Source organism: Nansenia antarctica (genome assembly GCF_963989245.1).
Source record: "Nansenia antarctica genome assembly, chromosome: 3".
Taxonomy (NCBI): domain Eukaryota; kingdom Metazoa; phylum Chordata; class Actinopteri; order Argentiniformes; family Microstomatidae; genus Nansenia; species Nansenia antarctica.
Window position 1 is genome coordinate 45,731,443 of NC_137688.1, and position 24,249 is coordinate 45,755,691.

Below are 24,249 nucleotides of genomic sequence, written 5' to 3' on the forward strand. Positions count from 1 at the left end.
AATGGTTGTAAGCCTGACTGTCATTTTTCAAGCCTTCTATTTTGTGACTAGGGTCTCTAACCCTTTATCATAGAATTGCAGGCAATGCTTTTTGGAACAAAAATAAAACTAATCCTAAATATACATTTGAAAATAAAATGTTTTGTTACATCTTTATCAGCTATCAACCAGGCCTGAGGCTGTGAAGAGTTGGATTCTCACTTGCTTTTTGCAGGGATCATCTCTTATTTTCTACAGGGAAATACTTTTTAGTTGTCCTCCACCATGGAAAATAAACTGGACCTGTCCAGGCTCACAGACGAGGAAGCCAAGCATGTTTGGGAGGTTATTCAGAGAGACTTCAACCTGAGGAAGTTGGAAGAAGAAAGACTGGGGTGGGTCACTTTTGGAATGATGTTGAAAATCATACATGAAAAATGTATTCCTCCTGAAGTTTATAGATAGGAAAATGCCTTGAGTCAATCTTGTCAATGATAATTGAAAGCTTCTCTCATTGACGTTTGAGACTTGTTACGTTTGAGAGTGAACGATTTGGTCATGTGTTTCAATGGTACATCAGAGGAGTACATGAGTCCGCTGTTAGCATCCTTTGTAAATCAGGTTATAGACCAGGTTATTGACCTAAAAAGGCATGGATGATTTATCTTTCAAATCAGTTTGGGTCAGTAAGTGGCTTTGTAAGTGTGTTTTTCTATGTATGTATGTGTGTGTGCGTGTTTGTTTATATGTATGTGTGTGTGTGTGTGTGTGTGTGTGTGTGTGTGTGTGTGTGTGTGTGTTGGGCTAAGGAATGCAAGTGTGAAAGCCTGCTGTTGTGAGTCAGCTCATCACGGTGATCATGGCAAAGTCACAAGGCCTGGTTTCACTGCACAGTGTCCCTGAAAACAAGATGCTGTGAGGGCTATTCTCTCCAGGACAAAGACTCCTCTGTCTTAGCCCCACATCTTCATACTTCTATGTCTGGGTTGTTTGGTTTTCTGTAATTTAATTGTAGGCAACATCATTTCCCCCCCAAAAAACTAAGCATGATTCCATGTAGTCATATTGCTTGTATACTTAGCTGGCATAATGTGTTGAAATATTGTGAGAGATGTGGGTGAGGGACCTGAAAAAGGGCTTGCTTAAGTAAGAGAAAAATATGGCATCTATTGAGTACTACTTAGGATATGTTGCCCTAAAATGGACATAGAGCTACAATAAAGGTGACTCAATGCATGATTCCATAGAGTTGCAGTAAAGGTTACTTTCTTCTCCTCTCCTCTCCTCTTCTCTCCTCTCCTCTCCTCTCCTCTCCTCTCATGTTATCTCTTCTCCTCTTTTCCCATAGGGAACTAAAGACTAAGATAGAGAAGGAGGACAGTAAACGGGAGCTACTGGGTTCTGAGACCTGTCTGGTGGACTCCCACTGTATCCGCTGCCTGCAACCCTTCAAGTTCCTGGTGAACAGCAAGCGCGAGTGCTTGGACTGCAAGCTCTATGTCTGCAAAGCCTGCAGCCGCTACAACAAGAAGGACCATGGATGGGTGTGCGACCCCTGCCGGATGACCAGGTGAGAACCAAAATTAAGAGGCACACAGGCTAAAGTGAGCTTAGGTGCAGCGTACCTGGCGCTATAGTTTGGGGGTTAAGTTCCTCGCTCAAGAGCAGAATGGAGGTAGAGGGTATCTGGGATTTGCATACAACAGCCCTCCAGTTGCCAGTTCCGACTCCATGACTATACTAGCAGACATTCTGTGCTGTGCTGTGAGGTCCATGTCGAGAGATTGGAGTGTCTCCTCTGTTGTACGCAGGGTCCTGAAAATCGGCACGGCAGGATGGTACCATGACAATGTGCGCACCCGTTTCAAGCGATTCGGCAGTGCCAAAGTGATGAAGTCACTCTACAAACGACTCAATGGAGAGAGTGGGTTCTATATTGCACAAACTATACATACTGCTATATATATGTTGCCAAATGACTTGAGATGAACATTTTCCACTGGCTCAATTGTTGTTGATGAGGATATTTGCTATGTGTAGGTTTCAAATAGCTTGAAAACAATGTTTTACCTCAACAGATGAAAAGACTCGACCCAAGTACACTTACAGTACTCTCAAGGCACTGAGAGATAGAAATTTGCTGCGTTATAATCAGTTGCGTCACATGTTGTCACCAGATCATCAGGAGAGTCACACCTGACGTGGCTGTGGGAGTAATAAAGGACGACGCATTGAGCTAGCTAGTTCACCCAGGGGTAGCTTGCCTGTGGCATGATGACATATGGTCACATGTAGAACCGAAGTGTGTGGAACAGAAAGCCTTTTGTATATGCACTTTAGCAGAGACATCAAAGGGATATAGTTATAGCTTCAAGAGAGGCCCAGCCAGTGCAAGGATGCTGTCATGAGTTAATATATTATATTATATTATATTTTCCCTTGTGGTATTGGAAGCATTAGGGTGAAAACTGTATGATACCATATTTGTTTAAGTCTCTCTGTTTACTGGATCTTGTGAATCCATGTGCTGATGTCAGATCATTCGTAGACATGGGAATGTATTTGAGCAGAGAGTAGATATCAATAGCTTGTCATAAAGGAAGTGACTACTGTCTACTCATCTTTGTTTTTGCAGGTTCCCGTGACGATGACACACAAAGTATGCCTGATGTCCGCAGTGAGTGGAACAAACACAGTCATCGTGAACAGAGTGGAAAACGTTTAAAACATTTTCGAAACATTTTTTTTTTGTTGAGTGATGCCATGTTTCCCACTTCTTGTTTAATCGTCTTAGCCACAGTCTTGGTCACAGAAGAAATGAAAGTCATTACAGAATTGTTGTGGATGACCTCTTACAACTCCCTCTCTAGATGTTTACAATGGTCATGAAGAGGACTATGCAGAAGCAGAAGCTCAGCGATACAGAATGGTACAATTTCCACCTCTCAGATTAATTGTAGAGCACCTAGCTGCCTATATTCTAATATTCTCTAGAATATGTACTACTGTTAGATTCAACTAACCTAGTTATGTGCTTTCAACTCCTTGATTGATAACTCTGATGTTTATCCTTTTTTAATGGAGTTCACCCCATCTCTGTTCTCTACAGTACACATACTGCAGGATGTTTAGTAAAAAGCATACAATGTTTTTTATAAAATCAACACAGTGATAAATGTCCCATACAACGCAGTGATGACATTTAAAATGGGTTCATCTCTATTCATTGTTGTTGTTGTTGTTGTTGTTGTTGTTGTTGTTGTTGTTGTTGGGAAGTCGGGCTGCAGGGCACTTGGCTGGCATTGACCCTCCACAAGGAGGACGATGAATAAGCCCTCAATAGCTCTTTATCTCGCTACCATTGCTTTTCAGATGCGAAAAAACAAGCGTCTGCTCTCTGTTCACCCCATGGACTTCGAATTGGAAGATTATTATCCCCATTCTCGCCGACAGTCTGTTCAGGTAGCCAGATGACATAGCCGTTGTGTTCTACTCTCACCTCACAATAATTAATTATAATTATATTATCACCACAGTTATCCATAGATATAATTATTGGCATACTTCCCTAATTATACTAAGTGAAATGTTATGTTATGCTTGAAACTATTTGTGCTGCATTCCCAGAATGTCATGGTAAATCTTTATTCATTTTCAAAAACTTAGCATACTGATACCACATGTTAAAGGTATAAGTCACAGTGTGTTATAATGTTTGTTAAGTCACCTCTTGCTTCCAGTTCATCCCGGAAGAACGAGGCGGGTACAGGAACGAAATGGACTACCAGGATATGTACCACCAACGCATGATGCTCCGCAGGAAGAGTGTGGACAAGTACATGCGCCCCGGTAAATACCACATTTACACACACTCACACACACACACACACACACACACACACACACACACACACACACACACACACACACACACACACACACACACAGACACACCCACCCACCCACCCACACACATACATATTAATATTATTTGTAATGTAATGCAATAACAGTATTATAGCAGTATTACATGTTTTGCTTAAGATGACATTTGCAAAAATAACCCTATAGCCAAAGCATTGCTCCTCAGATGAAGGTCAATTAGCTGAAAACAGAATGGTGCGTGCCCGCTCCTTGTCCAAGATCAGCTCCTCCATGGCCCGCCAGCAGTATATGGACACCTCAGAGGAGGAGGATTACCCCATGCCCATGTACCAAGCACCCCAACGTCGCCGACCCAGTCGAGCATCCTCTCAGGAGAACCTGGGGGTCGCACCTCCACCGGTACAGCTGTGTGTGTGTGTGTGTGTGTGTGTGTGTGTGAGAGAGAGAGAGAGAGAGAGAGAGAGAGAGAGAGAGAGAGAGAGAGAGAGAGAGAGAGAGAGAGAGAGAGAGAGAGAGAGAGGAGAAAGGGAGAGAGAGAGAGAGACAGACAGAGAGAGAGAGACAGAGAGAGAGAGAGAGAGAGAGAGAGACAGACAGAGAGAGAGACAGAGAGAGAGACAGAGAGAGGCAGAGAGAGAGGGGGGAAAGGTTTCTGCCATGCTTCTCTACAGTTTACAGTGCTCTACTAAACTCAAACCTTGATGATGAGAACTTCTCCACAGTGTGTGCCAAACAGGGGTCGACTTGTGTCTCCTCTAAATTCAAGGATTGAAGCAAATATCCTCATCAACAACAATTGAGCCAGTGGAAAATGTTCATCTCAAGTCATTTGGCAAATTCAAGGATTGATTTCAAATGGAGCTTTAGAAGTAGATCTAATTTGTCAGGTGATGGGTTTTCACAGCACCAATATGGATCGATGAGGGCCATATTTATACTTGCAAAATAAATGAATGAAGTACGAAAATTAATTAATGAATTTGTCACAATTCTTTGTAGATTAATGAGCTTTCCAAACGCATGTCAGCCCTTGAGAGTCTCCTAAACCGTCTGGAGGAGAAGATGAGCCCAACTGATGAGGTAAGCAAGGGGAAAACACATTTGTGACAGTGTCTGGTGAAAAGGTCCTCAAGTAGGGCATGGTCATTTTTCAGTTTTGTCCAGATTATGAAAGTGCAGATTGTAAGATTTCAAATGATGTGTTATACATTTATAGCCCCTTATTTTTCAAGGGAACAAAAGTAATTGGACAATTTACTCAAAATCTGTTTCATGGACTGGTATGGGCTATTCCTTTGTTATTTCTTTATCAATTAAGCAGGTTCCAAGTGTGGCATTTGCATTTGGAAGCTGTTGCTGTGAACGCACAACATGTGGTCAAAGGAGCTCTCAATGCATGTGAAACAGGCCATCCTTATGCTGCAAAAACAAACTCACTCACTCTAACGAAATCCATCAGAGAAATAGCGGGAACATTACGAGTGGCCAAATCATACATACATTCTGAATTAATAAATGAACACTTAATAATCAGCACTGGTGAGCTTGGCACCACAAAAAGGCCTGGACCTCCACGGAAGACAACAGTGGTGAATGATCGCAGGATCTTTTACATGGTAACAAAAAAAAACTTCACAACATCCAGCCAAGTGAGAAGACTTCACAAGAGCAAATACAGAAGGTTCACCACAAGGTGCAAACCATTCATAAGCCTTAAGAATAGAAAGGCCAGATTAGACTTTGCCAAAAAACATAAAAAAGCCAGCCCAATTCTGGAACAGCATTCTTTGGACAGATGAAATCAACCTGTACCAGAATGATGGGAAGAAAAAAGTATGGAGTAGGCTTGGAATAGCTCATGATCCGAAGGATACCGCATCATATGTAAAACATAGTTTTACACAGGCAGTGTGTTTTACACAGGCAGTGTGATGGCATGGGCATGCATGGCTTCCAATGGCACTGCGTCACTAATGTTTATTGATGATGTGACAGAAGACAGCAGCCTGATGAATTCTTAAGTGTTTTGGGATATACTGTCTGCTCAGATTCAGCCAAAGTCAGGCGCTGCACAGTATAGATGGACAATGACCCAAAACATACTGCGAAAGAGACCCAGGAGATTTCTATTGGATTATATTATATTAGATTAGATTAAACTTTATTGTCATCGCAGAGTACAAGTACCGTACAACAAAATAAAGTTTAGCATAAGGACACTTTTAAAGGAAACACAGGACATAGAGTTCAGTATGCTGAATTCCAAGTCGGTCCCTATCCCCAAGACACACGTGTAGATCTGATTGGATAGTTTTCAGATTCACCCTAGGTCTTTACCGGCAGGAGGAATCCCAGACTGAAGCTCAACGGGAGGAGGAGAAGCTGAGGAGGAAGCTTAGCGAGCTGGGGCGGAACATTGGTGACAAGGGCCTCTCTTCAGACGAGGAGGGGGGGAAGAAGACCATCCACTCCAAGGGGACCACCCCATGCAAAAGCGGCCCCTCATCAGCCCCACCTCCACAGAAGCCTGCACTGAGCTCCTCCAGTGAGGATGAAATGCCCACAGAGGCCCAGAAGGTGAGATTTGGGTTGGCAGGGGTGTGGGGGGGACAGGACCTGCTCCTCTCAGGCACACACTGACTGTCTGTCAGCTCTAAAGTGAAGCTTTAGCTGGATCGTGTTATGTTCTCTTGTAGGATGAAGATCTTTGATATCCGTAGATATTGGAATGGTGTTTGTATTGAAACGTTCATCAAAAGATATTGTGCAGCTGTGGAGGTTTTCAAGGCGTAGTTGTTTTTCAGCATAAAATTCTTTAATTCTTGCCAAGAGAGGCGTGTCGATAATGTTCTTGATCTTGTGCCTTAAAGCATCTGCGGGTCTTTTGAACTCCTGTGAATGTTGGGATTGGCATACAGTAGTAACACATTTGTTGTGAGACCCCAATGAATTTGTGAACATAAAATATCCTTTTACATCTAATGCCATATTTGACAGACGTTGATTTATTTAAGTCACAATTTGTAAATTCCTCAATGATTTAAATAATTGTGTACAAAATATAATCTACAGGGACAGCTACTGTATGTGTTGCATAAGCTTGATTATAATATAATATTAAATTCATTTGGGCCGAATAATGATTTGTAACCTACTGTATACAGTTCTGTCTGCAGAAATGTTTAATATCCTGCATGACTTGCTGCTGTACAGTAAATGTGACAATCCTATCGCAGGACGATGCTAGAGCACCATGTCACATCAATGTACCTCTGCAATGAGGTACATTTCCAAAATATGACCCCTGATGGTAGTCACATCCACTCAGCTGCAAACGTTTTGACGGCGTAACTTCTAGGCTTTCTAGGTTTGGAACTGTATGTCAATGGCTGACCACAGATTCAGGTCCTCTCCACTCCTCTACAATCAGTCTATGGGATGTACTTTTGAGGTACAGTAGTGATGAATAGTTAGGTTAGTTGTTGGTCTTTCCCCTCAGCTAATTGTTCCCTGTTCCCTTTGCATGGCTTTCAGAGATCCACAGCGGCGGCCCTCTGTGACATCACCACAGAGTTTCTAAGAACCATTAATGCCACTGAAAGCGCAATGACCGAGTTCGGCTACTCAAAGCCTATTGCCAGATCCCACTTAATTGGGACTGATGTAAAGCAGGCAGATGACGCTTACAGAGATCTTGAGGAAAATGTAAGCCGAAAATCGCACGCCTCTTTTCCCCTTAACTATCATGTCATCCAAATAGCTGTGTGTCAAGTGTAGGTCTAGAGCTATGCCCGTGTATGCCCTTTTTTAAAGCATGTGAGACATTTGTGACAGGGTCTGGTGTTTTGGTCTGCAAGTAGGGCATGGTCAAAGGGCAGATTGTAAGCTTTCAAATGATGTGTCATACATTGACATCTGAAAAAAGTTTAAGAAGATATGCGTATTTGAATGTTGATACCACATAGTTCCCTGTAATTTCCATGGAATCCCAAGCTGTGCCGATGGGCCATTTTCGCCGTTCACACATTCACAAATGCCGGTAGATTCCTGTGTTGCTCCCTTTCACACATGTCGGCAATTCCCTGGTTGCGCGATCTACTTGAATCATTGCATGCATTCAACTGGATGCACAACTGGAGTGGAACGGACACGTGGGACTGCCATGTACCATATATATCTGCCATATCATACCTCCGTTTTATATTGAAAAATATGATGATGAATACATGTGGAACGGAGGTATGATATGGCAGATGTGTGGTGTGTGGCGGTCTTGCGTGCCTGTCTCATTCCAGCGAGTCAACTCGTATTACGAGTGCTTACCATCACCAAGTGCGCTCGCCAACTAAAGCACTTGATTACCGTTGATATAAACATACTGTAGCGAACGGGAATCTTCTAGTGTAACTCGCCCCATGCGGGAGTCGAACCCCGATCTCCCGCATAACCGACGGCCGCGCTAACCACTATACCAAGAGAGTTAACTCCCTTGGAGGAGCTGTTAACGGGGCCTCATACAGGATCGTTACACTATCCTCACCGTTCGGGAGAGCGTGCCCTCACGCTTCACTATGTCAAGTCCCTCACGTGGACACGCCTCTCCGATGGCCTTCCTTCCATCCCACTTCTGACACCAGTGTAGCGAACGGGAATCTTCTAGTGTAACTCGCCCCATGCGGGAGTCGAACCCCGATCTCCCGCATAACCGACGGCCGCGCTAACCACTATACCAAGAGAGTTAACTCCCTTGGAGGAGCTGTTAACGGGGCCTCATACAGGATCGTTACAATACTATACTAGTCCATAAGGACAGTATGGGAGAACTTGGTGATAAGCATAATACGAGTTGACTCAATTAGACATATGCGCGATGTGCGATGCAAGACAGCTGAGAGGAGACGGTGTGTGTGCACTACGCCTATATCACAAAATGTACATTTGATAACTAAAAGTAAGCTAGCTAAGTAAGTAATCTAGCTAACTATGACTTGAAACGAAGTACTATCCAGTTAGAATTATAGAAGATCTAGTTGTGTTTTCCTGCTGATCTCGCTGCCTGGGTTTGAACAGACTTTGGGATCAACTACAACATCTCCATAGGCTACATTAGAACTTCGCATCCTTTGAAAAAAAGTGTGGGATATAAGGATCTATGCCATATATCATGCCTCCACTATGATTGGAAATTAAGTAGTGTCCAGTTGTGGAATTATATTTAGCAGTAGCGATATTCTGAGTCTTTGGCAGTTCTTATGTGCTCTGCCCTGCTGGTTGCGCGATGCAGGACAGCTGTGAAAGGAGATGGACCAGGCAATAATCAGGGTCCATTCAGACATACAGCGACCCAGTAAATTGCATGGAATTATACATGGTCTCGACCAGGGTAATTGCCTGAGCGGATTTCCCTGGTCAGAACCATTCAGACATACTCCGACACAGGAAATTGCATGGAATCTACTGGGAAGGCTTGTATGTGTGAAAGGGGCTATAGACTCTCATGAACATAATGGTACTTGTTGAAGTCATCCTGTATACACATACTGCACAGAAAGAAGTAGGGTAGTAAAATAATTTCAATCCACAGTATTATCCATACATCCAGCAGTATCCATACATCAAGCTGCTAAATATGAGTGATGCGCAGTTCGTGAATGAATCATTATTGTTGATTCCACACAACATTACCGTTCATTACAAAAGCATTTACCTTTTCTATAATCTGTTCTATCTCTAATAACGCTAACTAGCTAGCTAACAAGCTAACACCTGGGGCCTATTCCACGAAGGTCGATTATCTTCTAATCCCCGATAAAGTTCTAATCTGCGATAATTTTATCTTGCGTTCGGTGCCATCAATGTGGCTCAAATAATTCGCTGTTTGGTTGCTATGCAACATAGCCTCCCGAGTTATTCTGGTTGCGAGCAGGCTAAGAGACTGGCTAAGGTAATGCGTGCGTCAAAAAAGGCTCACAGGCGGAAACTACATCCCGAACGACAGTTCCTCAAGTGTCTTTTAGGAAATATTAGTTCCCACTTCACACGATTCACACGATAGATAGATCGTTTGACTGTGTGATAGATAGATAATTTGATAATTTGAAAGTGTGATCGATCGATAGATAGATAGTTTGATTGTGTGATAGATAACCTGATATTTTGAAAGTGTGATAGATAGATCGATAGATAAATAAATTAAAAAGTGTAAAATAAATAAATAAATAGGTATGTCTATCAACTTGCATTGCTTTTGTCACAGCGGTCGGGCTGGCGCAGTGGTTAAGGCAACCAGCTAGAGTTCCGAAGGTTGCGAGTTCGAGACTTAATTTTAGTGATTTATTTTTATTTTTTACATTTAACCGAAGTATTCATGCAAAGGCTTCAAACACCATTGTAATCGTGTCAGTTCTTGTAAATTAGCCTGCACCATCATTTTATAGCCTACATACCTTTTTAGATGAGATTTTAGATTAGATTCAGACAACGAAATGCAGTAAAAAGTGTGTCCGAAGAGGGATTTGAACCACCGTCTAAAAATGACGAATAAATACTATGGCAGCGGTCGATACCACTAGGCCATTGTGGCGATATGACGGTTTGTAGCCTGCTGCTGATATCACCACAGTAGTAATATTCATTTATTAAAATATGAACATATAACAATAACTGGGGCTAGTATGACCTACGCATTTAATCGGTCAGCAATTTCTTGCCAAACCATTTCCCTCGCCTTGTTAATTGCGGCAGTATTGCACTATTTTACATCTTATTTTTCCGTCTTCATAAAGATCAATAATTCGGAATGCTGCGCAAATGTAGGACCCCTGCAGAGTGGAGTATCTTCATTTCGACAGATCGACTCTTCGGGGCCCTTTATGTCTGCGTGCACGCGCCCATATAGAGGATTTCTAAGCCGGTGTTCTGTGAACACTGATGACACAAGCCTGATCCTCGTTCGAGGAATCACCTGAGGCTTGAATTCCAATCGCGAGTTGCCTGATCGCCTGATTTCTTTCAATCGCCGATATACTAATCCACTTTAGTGGAACGGCCCCCTGTTTGGCTAGCGTAGTAAACATACACACACACACACACACACACACACACAATCATTTGTGTACGTTCATGCAAACACACAAAACCACGCCAAGTCAGCTCTCTAACAAAGCTAGCTATCTAGCTAACAAGCTAGCCTAGTAAACACACACACAGCTAAGTAAAGAACTCATGTAACTCACACTTACCCAAAAACAAAGCAGAAGGTATGTCGACAGACCCCAGTCCCGTGAATAGTATGTTGATCGACGAAACCTTCTTTGTGGATACAGTCATTGATGGCAGCATCCGTCTTGTAAACAAACAGGCACACACACACACACACACACACACACACACACACACACACACACACACACACACAGCTATTTGTGGGGGTGTGGGTGTGGCTGAATCTAAGGGAATATGCCCCCACACTACTGGAAAACGCCCCCAAAAACAAGCAAAGTTTGCTAACAAATTCATTATTTAGTGAATGTAAAAGTGTTGTTTATTATATTGAGTGGGTTCTTCAACACTTCAGTTTTCATAACATGCAAAAAAAACGAAAAACACATATTTTCACAACAAGATTTGTTACGCTCGTTTGCAAGGTTTCACAATTTCTGACATGCGGACCAATTGACCAGACCGTGTCACATTTGTGTTATCTGAATGCAGAGATTGGCTTTGTTTCCCCCAGTACCAAATATTAACAGCTATAGCTTAGGAGCTGATAATATATTGATATATTGTTGTGTGATTCTCCTCTGTCCTTGCACAGGTGTACATGGCAGCAGGAAACTCATTTGACCTGGAGAAGAAGTTGAGACACCTGGAGCAGAGTGCCAAGAACCAATTTGGAATCAACACAGAATCAGATCTCTCTGAGCTGGAAGACGTGGTGGCCATAACGGCAGCCAGAGTGCAGAGCACAGAGAGTGAGGTAGGCAAGGCCTCAACAGCAATCTACTGTCAAAGCATACCTGTTTTGATAGTAGACAAACTTCTGTTCAGTAAATCTTTCACGAGTTGAAATCACAGGCCTAAGACTTTTTCTATGTACACAAAAGGCCTATTTCTCTCAAATTGTGTTCACAAATTTAAATCTGTGTTAGTGAGCACTTTTCCTTTGCAGAGACAATCCATCCACCTGACAGGTGTGGCATATCCAGATGCTGATTAGACAGCATGATTATTGCACAGATGTGTCTTAGGCTGGTCACAATAAAAGGCCACTCTAAAATGTGCAGTTTTATCATACAGCACAATGCCACAGATGTCGCAAGTTTTGAGCGTGCAATTGGCATGCTGACTCCAGGAATGTCCTGTGAATTGAATGTTAATTTCTCTACCATAAGCCATCTCCAAAGTCGTTTCCAATTCCAATTCTCAGAAACGCCTTTGGAGACGGCTTATGGTAAAGAAATGAACATTCAATTCACGGGCAACAGCTCTGGTGGACATTCCTGCCAATTGCACACTCCCTCAAAACTTGCGACATCAGTGGCATTGTGCTATGTGATAAAACTGTACATTTTAGAGTGGCCTTTTACTGTGTTTTATTGAATGATATTTGTCAATTTATCACTCTCTCTTTCTCTCTCTCTCGCCAAAGCAATACCCACTTCTACAAAAATATGATTGATATATTAAATATTATCAAAATGCTAATAGCAGTTTTCGTATATATTTTGGTATCTGTTACTTACTAAAAATGAAGAAGAATTCTTGAGCAAATTTGAGCAAGACTTGTTTATTCAAAAAAGCAGGTTACACAGCATGGCCCCTCAAATGGAGCTGATGGTCCGAATCGGTCACAGGATGGATGTGAAAAAATAAAGAGAAAGAGTCCATCTACGTAGCGGACTTTATACCCTGTCACTATTATTTCGCTGAGCCAACTAAACAGAGTCCACGTTACTTTAATTTGGTTGAATACAAAGCATACCAGTGAGTAGGTGAGGCCATTCTCCGTCCTGCAAATAGGATGTCATTGTCTTATTATAATGCAACTCACCCTATGTTCTAATACAATTCCAATGTAACCTATGTTATGGCCGTCTTGCTGACTCGACCCCAATGCAATTATCCTCCCATGATGACATTCCATCCTCTGCACATGCATTGTCAAAAGGCCACCGTGTGTCTCTCCCTATTTCTCCTAACAGAAACAACACAAACGGACGGTTATCTAGTGAATAGGGGAACGAATCAGATAAATGACAAATATGTTTCTGCCCTCAAGCAAGCCCTGGATGAGTAAAGAAGGAGTCAAACAGAGTCTCCTACTATGTTGCTTTCACTACGTGGCCGTTGGGTTGCCATGGCCACGTCATATGAAAATACACTACACAGCCCCCCTCGGAACACGCAGAGTGTGTTCCGAAACTAAACGACAGACAGAAAAACTACATCAACCCATCAACTACATCAACACATCAACACATCAACACATCAACACATCAACACATCAACACATCACTCAGTTCATCATGCATAATACAAAAACTGAGATACAGAAATTTCCAACGACCGATGTTTCCCTCGTCCGAAGCGGCAGGGTCAGAGGTTGCTAGCACATGGCCCCAGTTGGAGAACAGCCTTTACCGCTGTCTCAGATTGATAACACTTTCATAGTCAGGAGCTTCCATTGTCGCGTAACCATTACATCACTTCACAACCGACATCAATCACATGATATAGAAAGAAACAAACAGGAACCGAAGCAAACAATCACAAAACATCACTTAATAAACAAATCATCAAAAGAGGAAACAAAATCAGAAAGCAAAGCAGAATCCAGCTTTTGCTCATCAGCTATGTCGGCCATCATTAAAGCATTAACCGGAACATCAGAAATACACTTTCCAAAACATTTGATTAAAATACCAAGTAACATAATACAGATGATAATGACAACAAGAATAATAGCGACGGACCTGATCATATTACCAATACCTGAAAAAGCAGAATCAAAGAAATCCAATGTATTCCAACCGTGTTCTTTACGTAAATCCTCTATACCCTTCTTGTTAGATTCATGGAAATCATACAGAGCGTTACCAGAATCCGAAATATAACTGCAACATTCACCGCCTATCAAAGCACAAGTACCACCCTGACTGGCCAAAATAATGTCCAAAGCCATTCTATTTTGGAGAGCTACATTCTTAGTTTCAGTCAATTCAGTAGCCAGGGCAGATACTACAGCATCCGAAGCATTAATGTGTTTTTCAAGAACGGATGATAGGGCACTTAATTCAGTCTGAGAGTTGTAGACACCATAACTTGGGAATATTAGGCCAAAAAACTTCTGAGCGGTAGATAACGCCCTACGACTACGATGGGTTGCTTGTTTGTGAAGTACAGACATCTCTTCCCGAGTAACTTTCCTAATCAAAGGTATCAGATGAGCTAAATAACAAAGTCCCTCACTCAAAGCAGGAAGCTTAGAGAATGCATTATTATCACACACAAGAAACACACCCTCCGGGAGTTGAAGCTCCGTACCAGGATACGGGAAAATGACACCACCTATACAAGACGCGGCCCCTAGCTGACGAAGCGCGCTGCCCTTGAGCCGAGATTGTATGTCAATACAGGTTGTAATATTTACGAGAGGCATGACCTTAAGCTGCGTGGTGCCTTTCTGCCGTCTGGTAGTATTGGTATCATGTAATTTCATTTGAGGCACCATAGCACAATCAACAACTTTACATTTCAATCCAGAAATAACAACTGATCCTCTCCACCGTGTAGAAGTCACACTCCCAGAACATAACAGATGAGGACTCAATGCAGTACCATTCAATTGAACGAACATAGCTTGGATAATATATATCTTCTTCGGACCTGTTGGTTGTGACAAATGTGTAAGCCTATCAATAATAACCTTCCCCACACCGCTAGGCCTATGGTGTTCGTTAACTGCTGCTGTCAGACGTTCCAACACACCAATAGCCACACCTGCATAGGAAGAATTTAAAGGAACCAGAATCGTGCTGGGCTGACAAGAAGAGCTCTGGTTCTTGCCCTGTAAAACAAATTGGGCTAAACCCTGCCAATTATAATGAAACCATTCTGCTTTAGTTAACGGTATGGGGAAAAACATAGGAGCAGATGTACTTACAGGGACCTGTTGACAAATCCAGCAATCAGAATAATTCATTTTTGAAGCAAAATCTTTCATGATACTAGTGGCAGAATTAGGGTGGGACCGTGTCCCCAGGTGATTAGAATCATACAACAAATAATCGTCAGTAGCGACTACAATCGCCTTCGTAGAAGCCTTTACAGCAACATTTTTAACCTTTCCTGGTAACTCAACTGGAAAAATATATTCATGCACAAATTCCCTACAGTCCACCAAAAAGTCGTGTGGAAAGTCAGGAATGTTACTACAAACTTTGTCCTTGAAATTGTTGGATTTGTCAAACACCTGTTCACCGATATTACGTCTAGCACACCAATACGAGTTCACCTCATTGTCAACATTAGTTAATGTCACAAGTGTTGACATTAACTGTTGTGTAAGTGTAATATATTTGGCATCCAGTAAGTACCACTCAGCCAATTCAGTCGAGGCATAGATCAAACAATCATCAACAGTACAACGTGAATGTGGGCAAATAAAAGCTCTACCTAATGTGATAAATCTTTTCTGACGTCCAGGCATAACAGTGTGTGAGTGAAGTGTAGCATTGTCCAAGGAAGTCAATGGGGTAGGAACACTAAGGGGTATATTAGTCTCTGAAACGGCATGGCTTGAGTTTCCTCCTAATTGGCCTCGGTGTATCACGGGATCTGTCTGGTTGGGGTGTATCACTGACAGGTCTGTGTCTCTCAATGGTACCTTGGTCCGGGCAGCCGCCCGGGTTGCTGACATCTCCGTCTGGAGCATTGTCAGGGTCGGAAGGGGTGACAACAGGGGCAACACCAGGCTTGGTAGAACCCCCAAGAGGGGTGTCGCAGTCACTGGATCCTTCACGATCTCCCTTGGCCCACTCGTCTCTGGGCTGGACAGGGTCTGGGACGAGGCCCCCCTCATCATCTGCATCACGACGCAGATACTCACCAACATCTTCGTCAGCCTGGATGTCCAAGCTGTGGACTTCCTCGTCCCCAGGGGTCTCCTCACCATCCTGCTGAGGCTCTCCCTCATCGTCCTCATTGGGTGCCTTGATGCAGTGATGAACGTGGTACCAGGTGGGGGACCCCTTGATTTGGATGGCAGTCCCAGTGCACCGAACGACCTCGTATGGTCCTTCCCGTCGAGCCTCATGCCACTTCCGTCTGTAGACCTTCACGTATACTTTGTCACCCGGTTGCAACGCGTCCTTCCTCTCCTGTGCGTTCACCTCCTCTTCACGTTCCTGTTTGTGGAGCACATAAGAAGAGATACTCTTTTGCCGGTTAGTCATGTACTGTACATAGGCTTTCATGTCACTCTCCAAGAGAGCCAAACTTGGCCCTTTCCCACTGGTTCGTGCACAGGGAGCTGTCATTATTCTCCCCATAGCCAGTTCATGGGGAGTCAAGTGCAGCCCTCGAATCTCACTGGAACGACAGGCCATCAATGCAAGAGGGAGTCCTTCCACCCAATTAAGACCTGTATGCTGACAGACCTTAGAAAGACGGTTCTTAAGGACCCCGTTCATCCTCTCTACCATCCCCTGGCTTTGAGGTGAGTAAATACACCCAAATCTCTGCTTGATTCCCAACTTTTGTAGTATAAGCTTTACCGTCTTATCCACAAATTCCTTACCATTGTCTGACGCTATCCTATCTGGAATTCCAAACCTAGGTATGAATTCCCTGCATAGGAACTTTGCTACAGACTGAGCATCCTTTTTTCGAGTGGGGCATGCTTCTACCCATCTGCTGAACCTGTCCACTACAACTAACATGTACCTGTATCCTGCAACAGGACGAATCATGTCCACATAGTCAATCACCAAGTGTTTCATTGGCCCGTTTGGGGTAGGGATATGCCCAGTTCCCACTGGTATTCCAGGTCTGATATTGTTTTTCAAACAGACCACACATTGACCAAGGATATGGTCTATTTGTTCCAATAAATATGGAGCCCAAAAACCATATTCCTTGGTGATCTTGCGTCTTACCTCCCCCCTGGCCACATGAGCTAATCCATGGGCTTCCTGTATCAGCATGCCTAATAAATCTGGGGGTGCCACAACCAGTCCCTCATGATTTCTCCATAGACCTGTGTCATCCTGACTAGCCCCCCTTGTTAACCATAGGTTTTTGTCTAGCGCATTTGCCCCACTCTGTAACATCAACAAATCCTCAAGCGTGACCATGCCCTGTAACTGTGCTTCATGTGTGACCAGCAGAACTTTACCTGCTTTGTCTGCTCCTGTAATGGCTTTGGCTGCATCATCTGCAGCCCTGTTACCTTGTGTGACATGTGATGAGTCAGATCTGTGTGCGGCACACTTCACTATGGCTAATTCCCTTGGTTTCATCATGGCTTGTAACAGCTTCATGATTTGAGCGTGGTGCTGAATAGGCGAACCATCAGTTTTCTTAAAACCCCGTCCCTTCCATACAGCTCCATGTAGATGACACACATTATGGGCGTAGGCAGAGTCGGTGTACACTGTCACTCTTCGTCCGGTTCCCAAGTTGCATGCTTCTGTGAGGGCAATTAACTCAGCCAATTGAGCTGAACAAGGCTGAGGAACAGCCTCGGCTTGTTCCACAATGAACCCTGAATTTTGGGATCGGACTATGGCATACCCAGCACGTAAACTTTCTCCTACCCGGTAACAAGATCCATCAGTCCAATACTCAACGTCAGCTTCCTTTAAAGGCAAAGCTAGTAGATCTGCTCTAAGCTTAGAGTACCTCATAGCTTCCTTCACACAATCGTGTGGTTCCCCATCTTCTGGGGTTGGCAAGGTCTCTGCTGGGTTAAGTGTGTTACATCTTAGTAATGTTACATCTTCTCTTTCCAACATCCTGTAATAATTCCTAATCCTAGGCATCGTCAAAGTATACTTGCCTTGATTCAAAAGATTCCTTAGACTGTGGTGGCAGAGAATGGTAATTGGGTACCCCATTGTTAAGGTTGTTGCCTTCTCGTACATAAGATATGCCCCGGCCATTGCTCTGTAGCATGGCGCGAAACCCATTTCTACCTCTGAATATGCGACAGAGTAATAGGCTATGGGCTGTGGACTAGGTCCAATGCCTGTTGGTTGCGTAAGAACAGCGCAGGCATACTTCCCTTTGGCTGAAGAAGAAACATACAATCCAAATTCTTTGGAATAATCTGGAAGCGCTAAAGCTGGCGCTTCTTGTAATTTGTGTTTAATTGTCTCAAACGCCAAATCAGCTTCCCTTGTCCAAGTAATGCAACATTGGAGTTTATCACTACCTGTTTCCTTAATCATCCCCCTCAATGGAGCGACCAGTCTAGTGTAATCCTCCACCCATGCTGAACTATACCCAGTAATGCCCAAAAACATCATAATTTCCCTAACCGTTCGTGGTTTTGGAGCCTTCTGAATAGCTTCCAAGTGTTCGTTAGTGACACTGCGATGTCCCTGTGTAATAGATTGTCCTAAGTAAGTTACCTTTTCCTGGCAATACTGTAGCTTCTTTTTAGACACCTTGTGTCCCTTCTCCGCCAAAACCTTTAACAGTTTAACGGAATCCCTGTGACATGTTTCTTCATCTGGGGCACAAAGGAGTATGTCATCCATGTACTGAATGGCAGTACTACTTATCGTCTGCCCTAACCCGTCTAAGTCCTCCTTCAAGACCTGATTAAAAACATGAGGACTGTGTTTGTACCCTTGTGGCATTCTGGTATATTGATAATGTTGACCTTTGTAGGTAAACCCAAATAACCCTTGACTTTCTACACTAAGAGGTATAGAAAAGAAAGCCCCGCATAAATCAATCACTGTAAATACTTTGGCTGTAGATGGAATCTGAGTCAACAGCACATGAGGATCAGGAACTTCGGCTGGATAGCTGACAACTACCTCATTCACAGCCCGTAGGTCATGTACCAGACGATATGAACCATCAGGTTTCGTTACTGGCAGAAGAGGTGTGTTACTTAACGGATATTGAGTTATCTTCAAGACTCCTGCCTCTAACAATCCTTTGATCTGTGGCTCAATTCCATCAATTGCTTCCTGCTTCAATGGGTATTGGTTTTTCCAAGGAGGTTTTGCACCCGGTATGAGTTCAACTCTCAATGGACGAGCTGATTTCACAAATCCAATGTCTGTACTGTTCTTTGCCCACAGGTCTGCTGGCACATTCTGTATCATTTCTTCTCTGAGGTCTTTTTCAGGTTGTACAGGAAGGATTAGCTGGTTCATTAGCTTCACAGTCTGCGGATGTCCTATTCCTTGAGCAGAGATCATCAGTTTTGTGAACTGTCCATCAATGCTCCTCCAGATAGCAGGGTTTTCTTTTGTCGTTACAAATCTGGCTTTTTCTGAGTCTGCCATCATTGCCCCTAAATGCTTCTGTTTATAGTGTTCAGATATCATAAGTGTCACATGAGGGATGCTACCCTCAATCTTATGCTCCTGATCTAGATAAGTGTCACTGTTTATCTTCATAGCCACTCCCTGAGGGCCTAGGATTATACAACTTGTACTAAGCTGTACCTGTTTTGGCTGATGCTTCAGCCACTCATCTGGGTTTGCATCTGCAACTTCTCTAAAATACTGGAGTGTACAATGCAATGGATCAGTAGGCCTTCTGGCCTCGGACATGTGTGCCAGGATATAATTGTCCCACATCCTTGCTGGTTCCATTAGGTCTGGGCTAAGCCCTCCCACCCAATACACCATAGATGCGTTGTTGTCCATCATGACAGACAGCTGTCTGTTCTCTTGTGGCACTGTCACCCGACAGCCGTCAGGTGTGCATTTCACTGTACAGTTCAATTGGCATAGTGCATCTCTCCCTAGTAGCCCTATTGGCGTGTGTTCTGATACAAGTATTGACAGATCTGCTCTCTGTCCTTTGTACTCTAAGCTTACAAGCTCAGTAGTAGGGATCAGCTGTTTAATTCCCTCGAATCCGATTGTCTTCACATATTTCCCAGACATAGGAAGGTGCGTGGCATCTTCAGGCTTCAGACAGGTGTAGGCTGCTCCACTGTCCACCATCAATTCTAATGGACGTTGGTTGACCGACACCCATATGGTAGGTTCATCTTCAGGCCTGTTCGTCACCACCAGCTGGCACCCCCCTCTCGGATCTTCTGGGCACCCCTATAGCCCAGCTGGTGGGCCTCCGTAGGGGTTCACCACTCCTGGAGCCGGTGTAGCAGGGGGCCTATATCTTCCTTTTTGTTTCCCCCCTGCGCCCCCCTGGTTCTTCTTCCAGCAGGTACGGGCTAAGTGTCCATCCTGGCCGCATTGGAAACATGGTCCTAACATCTTCTTCCCGGCTGCGGTCCATCCCTCTTGTGGTGGTCCTTGGCCAGGCTGGTTGTATGGCTGGTACGGAACCACTTGCACCCCTGGTGGCCCCTGTGGGTATGGATACCCCCCTTGTGGCCCCTGTGGGTATGACTGGGGAGGGACAGTTTGCAGTTGCTGTGGCTGAGATGGGACCTGTAGGGCTATGGTCTGCACTCTCTCTCTGGTTTTCTTGCCTTCAGTCAATTGTACTTGAGTTAGTTTTCTGAGTGAGTCTTCGTCTTGTGCCTTCTGTATCTGAATCTTCTTTCTAAATAATTCTACTTGGTGTGCTACGTTGTCTATATAAACAGCCTTGTTCATGTGTCGTAGCCCCACCACTTCTGCTAACTTGTTCTTAACTGGGGTAGGGAGACCTTGTTGAATCTTTTCCCTGATTATGGCTTTTTCTAACGGGTTATCTTCGGCATCCTTCCCTGTCACACTTCTCCATTGAGAGTGCACACGGGCTACATAACCTCTGGGATTCTCATCTTCTCCCAGTGGCATCACAATGATATTGTCTGGGTGAATGTGAGTAGGGTATGTCTCTCTGATTGCCTTCCACAGCCTGCCTCTGTTTGCTGCGAAGAGCTCTGGGTCATAAACTGATGTACCGATATATTTATGAAGTCCTGCCTTCGTCAATATTTCCTGCATGGTGTCCAATCCTGTAATAAAGGCTAAGAGTCTTTTCAGGTCTCCCATCGCGGCCTGCGTCCCTGTCAGTCTCACGTCCATCTCGTTAGTCCAAGGGTGACCCCCATCTTCTAGGACTGGGAGTTTTTCGATCACTTCAGACAGATCTGTATGACCCCAAGGACGATATTCTATCTTGTTATCTCGAAACAGCACCGGGAAGATCCCCTGAATTTCCTCTTCCTCCGATGCCTTCCCTCTTGGTCTAAGGCCATAATTGCTTACTAGTGGCTCCGTTCTTTCGTCCCACCTTGGTGTCGCTGTAGACCTTGGGAGGTTCGGCTGGGATGTATGATGTGATGACACTTGACGATATTCTCTTGAGAGGTTCGGCTGGGATGTATGAAATGATGTCACTTGAGCTATCTGTTCTTCCAGTTCCTCTATCTGTCGTATACAACTTTCCTCCTCTCTTAGGCTTCTCTGGAGTTTTCTTGCCCTCTTTCTTAACTCCTCCTTATCCTTTTTCACCCTTTCTTCCTCCTCTTCCTCCGACATCCTCTTCTTTTGCTTTAAGCTCTCTTTCTTCTTCTCTATTTTCAGAGACTCCTGCTCATCTTCAGAACCACTTTCTTCTTTTCCCTTTTTATAGCGTCTTGTCCTTCCCTGTTTTTCGGCCCTGGCTATTAGTTTTCTGATCTGAGCACTGTAACCTCCCTGTGCATTGCTGTCAGCACCGGAACATTCGCCTTCACCTCCACTGCCATCTTCATTGTCATCTGTCTTGTTCTCTGGTTCGAAATCCACGGTCACTTTCGCTCTTCCCCTCTCTAGTACATTATCACCCCCATCTTTGATAGTGAAGGCTCCGTTCGTACTTAGGACGGGGACCTGAGGGTAGATCCGCTGAGAATTGTCCTCCAGTATCTTGGCATAGGGAGGAGGACTGGAGATTGGAGCTGTGTGTGAGAATGGAATGTTCACTTTCTCTTCCATTGCTTTGGCCAATTCATCTCTTTTTTCTGGATCCATGTGAGCTGTTTTCTCATTCCAAGCTAATGCTACTTTCTGCCCCTCTACCTTGAAGAGGTCTAAAATAGCTAACTCTAACCTGCGTTTCTCTGATCTAATCTTTCCTTTTTGATGCGCCTTATGTGCATTGATAAGTATCTCCAATGTTGCAATTAATTGTAAGTCAAAGGTGCCCTCTTCTGGCCATGGTTGTTCAATGTCTGCCCAACGAATATTCCATTTCGTTGACATTTTGCTAATCTCCTTAACAAGAGGATTCATTTTTTCCACTATAGCCACAGGGGATGAATTTGCTAATATTCCCTTGTCTGTATTAACAGCCCTCACAATGTTACTGGGTTTGGCTCCCATGTCTGAAATATTTATACTGCTTAATATGCTGAAAATATGCTATAAGGTGTACTTTTCTTACAACCCACCTTCTGTTGCCGTATCTGCTAAACAGATGCTAGTCCAACTTTTAACTGCGTCAACTGTCTACACAGAACATTACAATTCAGAACAACGGATTGTTTCAGTGGTATTGTGTATTATTGACTTAAATGTAATCTATGTGTGTGTGTTTTAATTTAAATTTAATTAAAATTTTAATTCAATTCTATTTAAATTATTTAAATAATCATAACTAATTAATCACTAACAATCAATTATCACTATTAATTAATATTAATTAATTATTAATAATCATAACTAAATAATCATTCAATTCAAATTTAAATTCAATTTAATTTCAATTCAATTCAATCCAAATTTAGTTTAGTTTTAATCTAAATGTTTTTCCCTTATTGTGTATGAATGTGTATCACTTAATTGCTCAGTCAATACTAATTATAGTTCAGGTCAACTTTAATTATTAAACTACAAAGGCTGTTCAACACAATTTATCAAATTACAAAGGCAGGTCACGCTTTCTGATTCACAAAACCCTTGATTGCTCAATCCTCAGATATAAACTGTTCTGCTCTTCTTTAATCAAAAGCTGTGAAAAAGAACTTGAAATAAAAAGATGTAAAATACGAATAGTGACAACAACCTGTAAAGAAATTGATTTGTTATTTGGAAGGAATGAATGATTAATTATTCATTACAATCTGTAAAGAAATCGACTTGTTATTTGAAAGGAATGAATGATTAATTAGACTTAGTCATTGTACAATCGTACACTTCATTGATGTAAACCTGTGAAGTCAATTAGCTATTATCAACATATCAAACAAAGGAATGGTTATCATTAGATTGTCACAAAACAATTGATCAAAGTTTTGTGAAAACAGAAAATGAAATGATCTGAATAATTAATTCAATCAATTTGTAATTAATTAAATTAATTAAAGTAATGTAATATATTACAATCATTTACAACCATCCATTTATTAATGTAAAGGACTATTTCATCGACCTCAGATAGATCTCACTGAGGATTAGTGTTTTAAAATGTCTTGTCGTGTTTTGTCCACTAGATGGCGCCAAGCAACCGACTTGGGTATCGATTGCTTCAAAACACCCTGTCGTGATCTCAAGTCACAACCTATTATTTTTCTCCTATCAAACACAATGCTTCAGCGATCACAATATGCTGAAAAGTAACTTACAAATATTAATTACAATCTGTAAATAAATCAACTATTAAGTGAAAGGAATTAATGACTAGTTAGAATTATTCATTATATCATCATATACATTGATTTAAAACCTGTGGAGTCAATTATCTGTTATCAAAATATTAAACAAAATGAATGGTTATTCAGAATAGTTTTCATTAGACAGTCACAGACACTTGACCAAACCTGTGGAATCAATCAATTGTTTTGTGAAACAGACAATGAAATGATCTGAATAATTAATTCAATCAATTAGTATTTAAACAAGTAATGTAATATTCAACAGTCATTTACAAACATCATTCTATAAATGTTCTCTACAGATCTCTGTCTTCTATGCAAACAGGCAGACCGAGAGTCACAGAGCTGTTTTATCGATGGTCATAAATCTTCCTGTGTTCTGCTCAGAAAACAGATGTCTCACAGAACGACTGGCCTCTTTTCCTTTGAATCTATCAAAAGCCCACAATCTATCTTTACTTTTAACAAACTATGCTTAACTTTCGTGATTTCTGCAATCACAACTTTATTACAGAGAGAGATGAAAGGCAAGGAAGAAAAATGGAGGAAAAAGAATCTGTGTTCTCTAGTCTCTGCTGGGCTACGCCCTTAGTATGGAATGTGCT

At 42.7% G+C, this 24,249-nt stretch overlaps 1 protein-coding gene across 1 annotated transcript in view; it reads left to right on the top strand.

Moving 5' to 3' along the window:
• Positions 1–264: 264 nt before the first annotated feature.
• mlpha (melanophilin a) overlaps positions 265–24,249 on the top strand; it is a gene marked incomplete at both ends in the record, with an annotated part of 26,787 nt that continues 2,802 nt past the window's right edge. Inside the window, 12 exons of the mRNA XM_080527313.1 lie at positions 265–374; positions 1,328–1,549; positions 1,791–1,903; positions 2,615–2,656; positions 2,850–2,908; positions 3,352–3,441; positions 3,720–3,828; positions 4,070–4,263; positions 4,864–4,944; positions 6,211–6,441; positions 7,399–7,569; positions 11,681–11,842. Of these exons, the coding sequence (XP_080383439.1) occupies positions 265–374; positions 1,328–1,549; positions 1,791–1,903; positions 2,615–2,656; positions 2,850–2,908; positions 3,352–3,441; positions 3,720–3,828; positions 4,070–4,263; positions 4,864–4,944; positions 6,211–6,441; positions 7,399–7,569; positions 11,681–11,842 (1,584 nt within the window). The remainder of the gene's footprint in view (positions 375–1,327; positions 1,550–1,790; positions 1,904–2,614; positions 2,657–2,849; positions 2,909–3,351; positions 3,442–3,719; positions 3,829–4,069; positions 4,264–4,863; positions 4,945–6,210; positions 6,442–7,398; positions 7,570–11,680; positions 11,843–24,249) is intronic.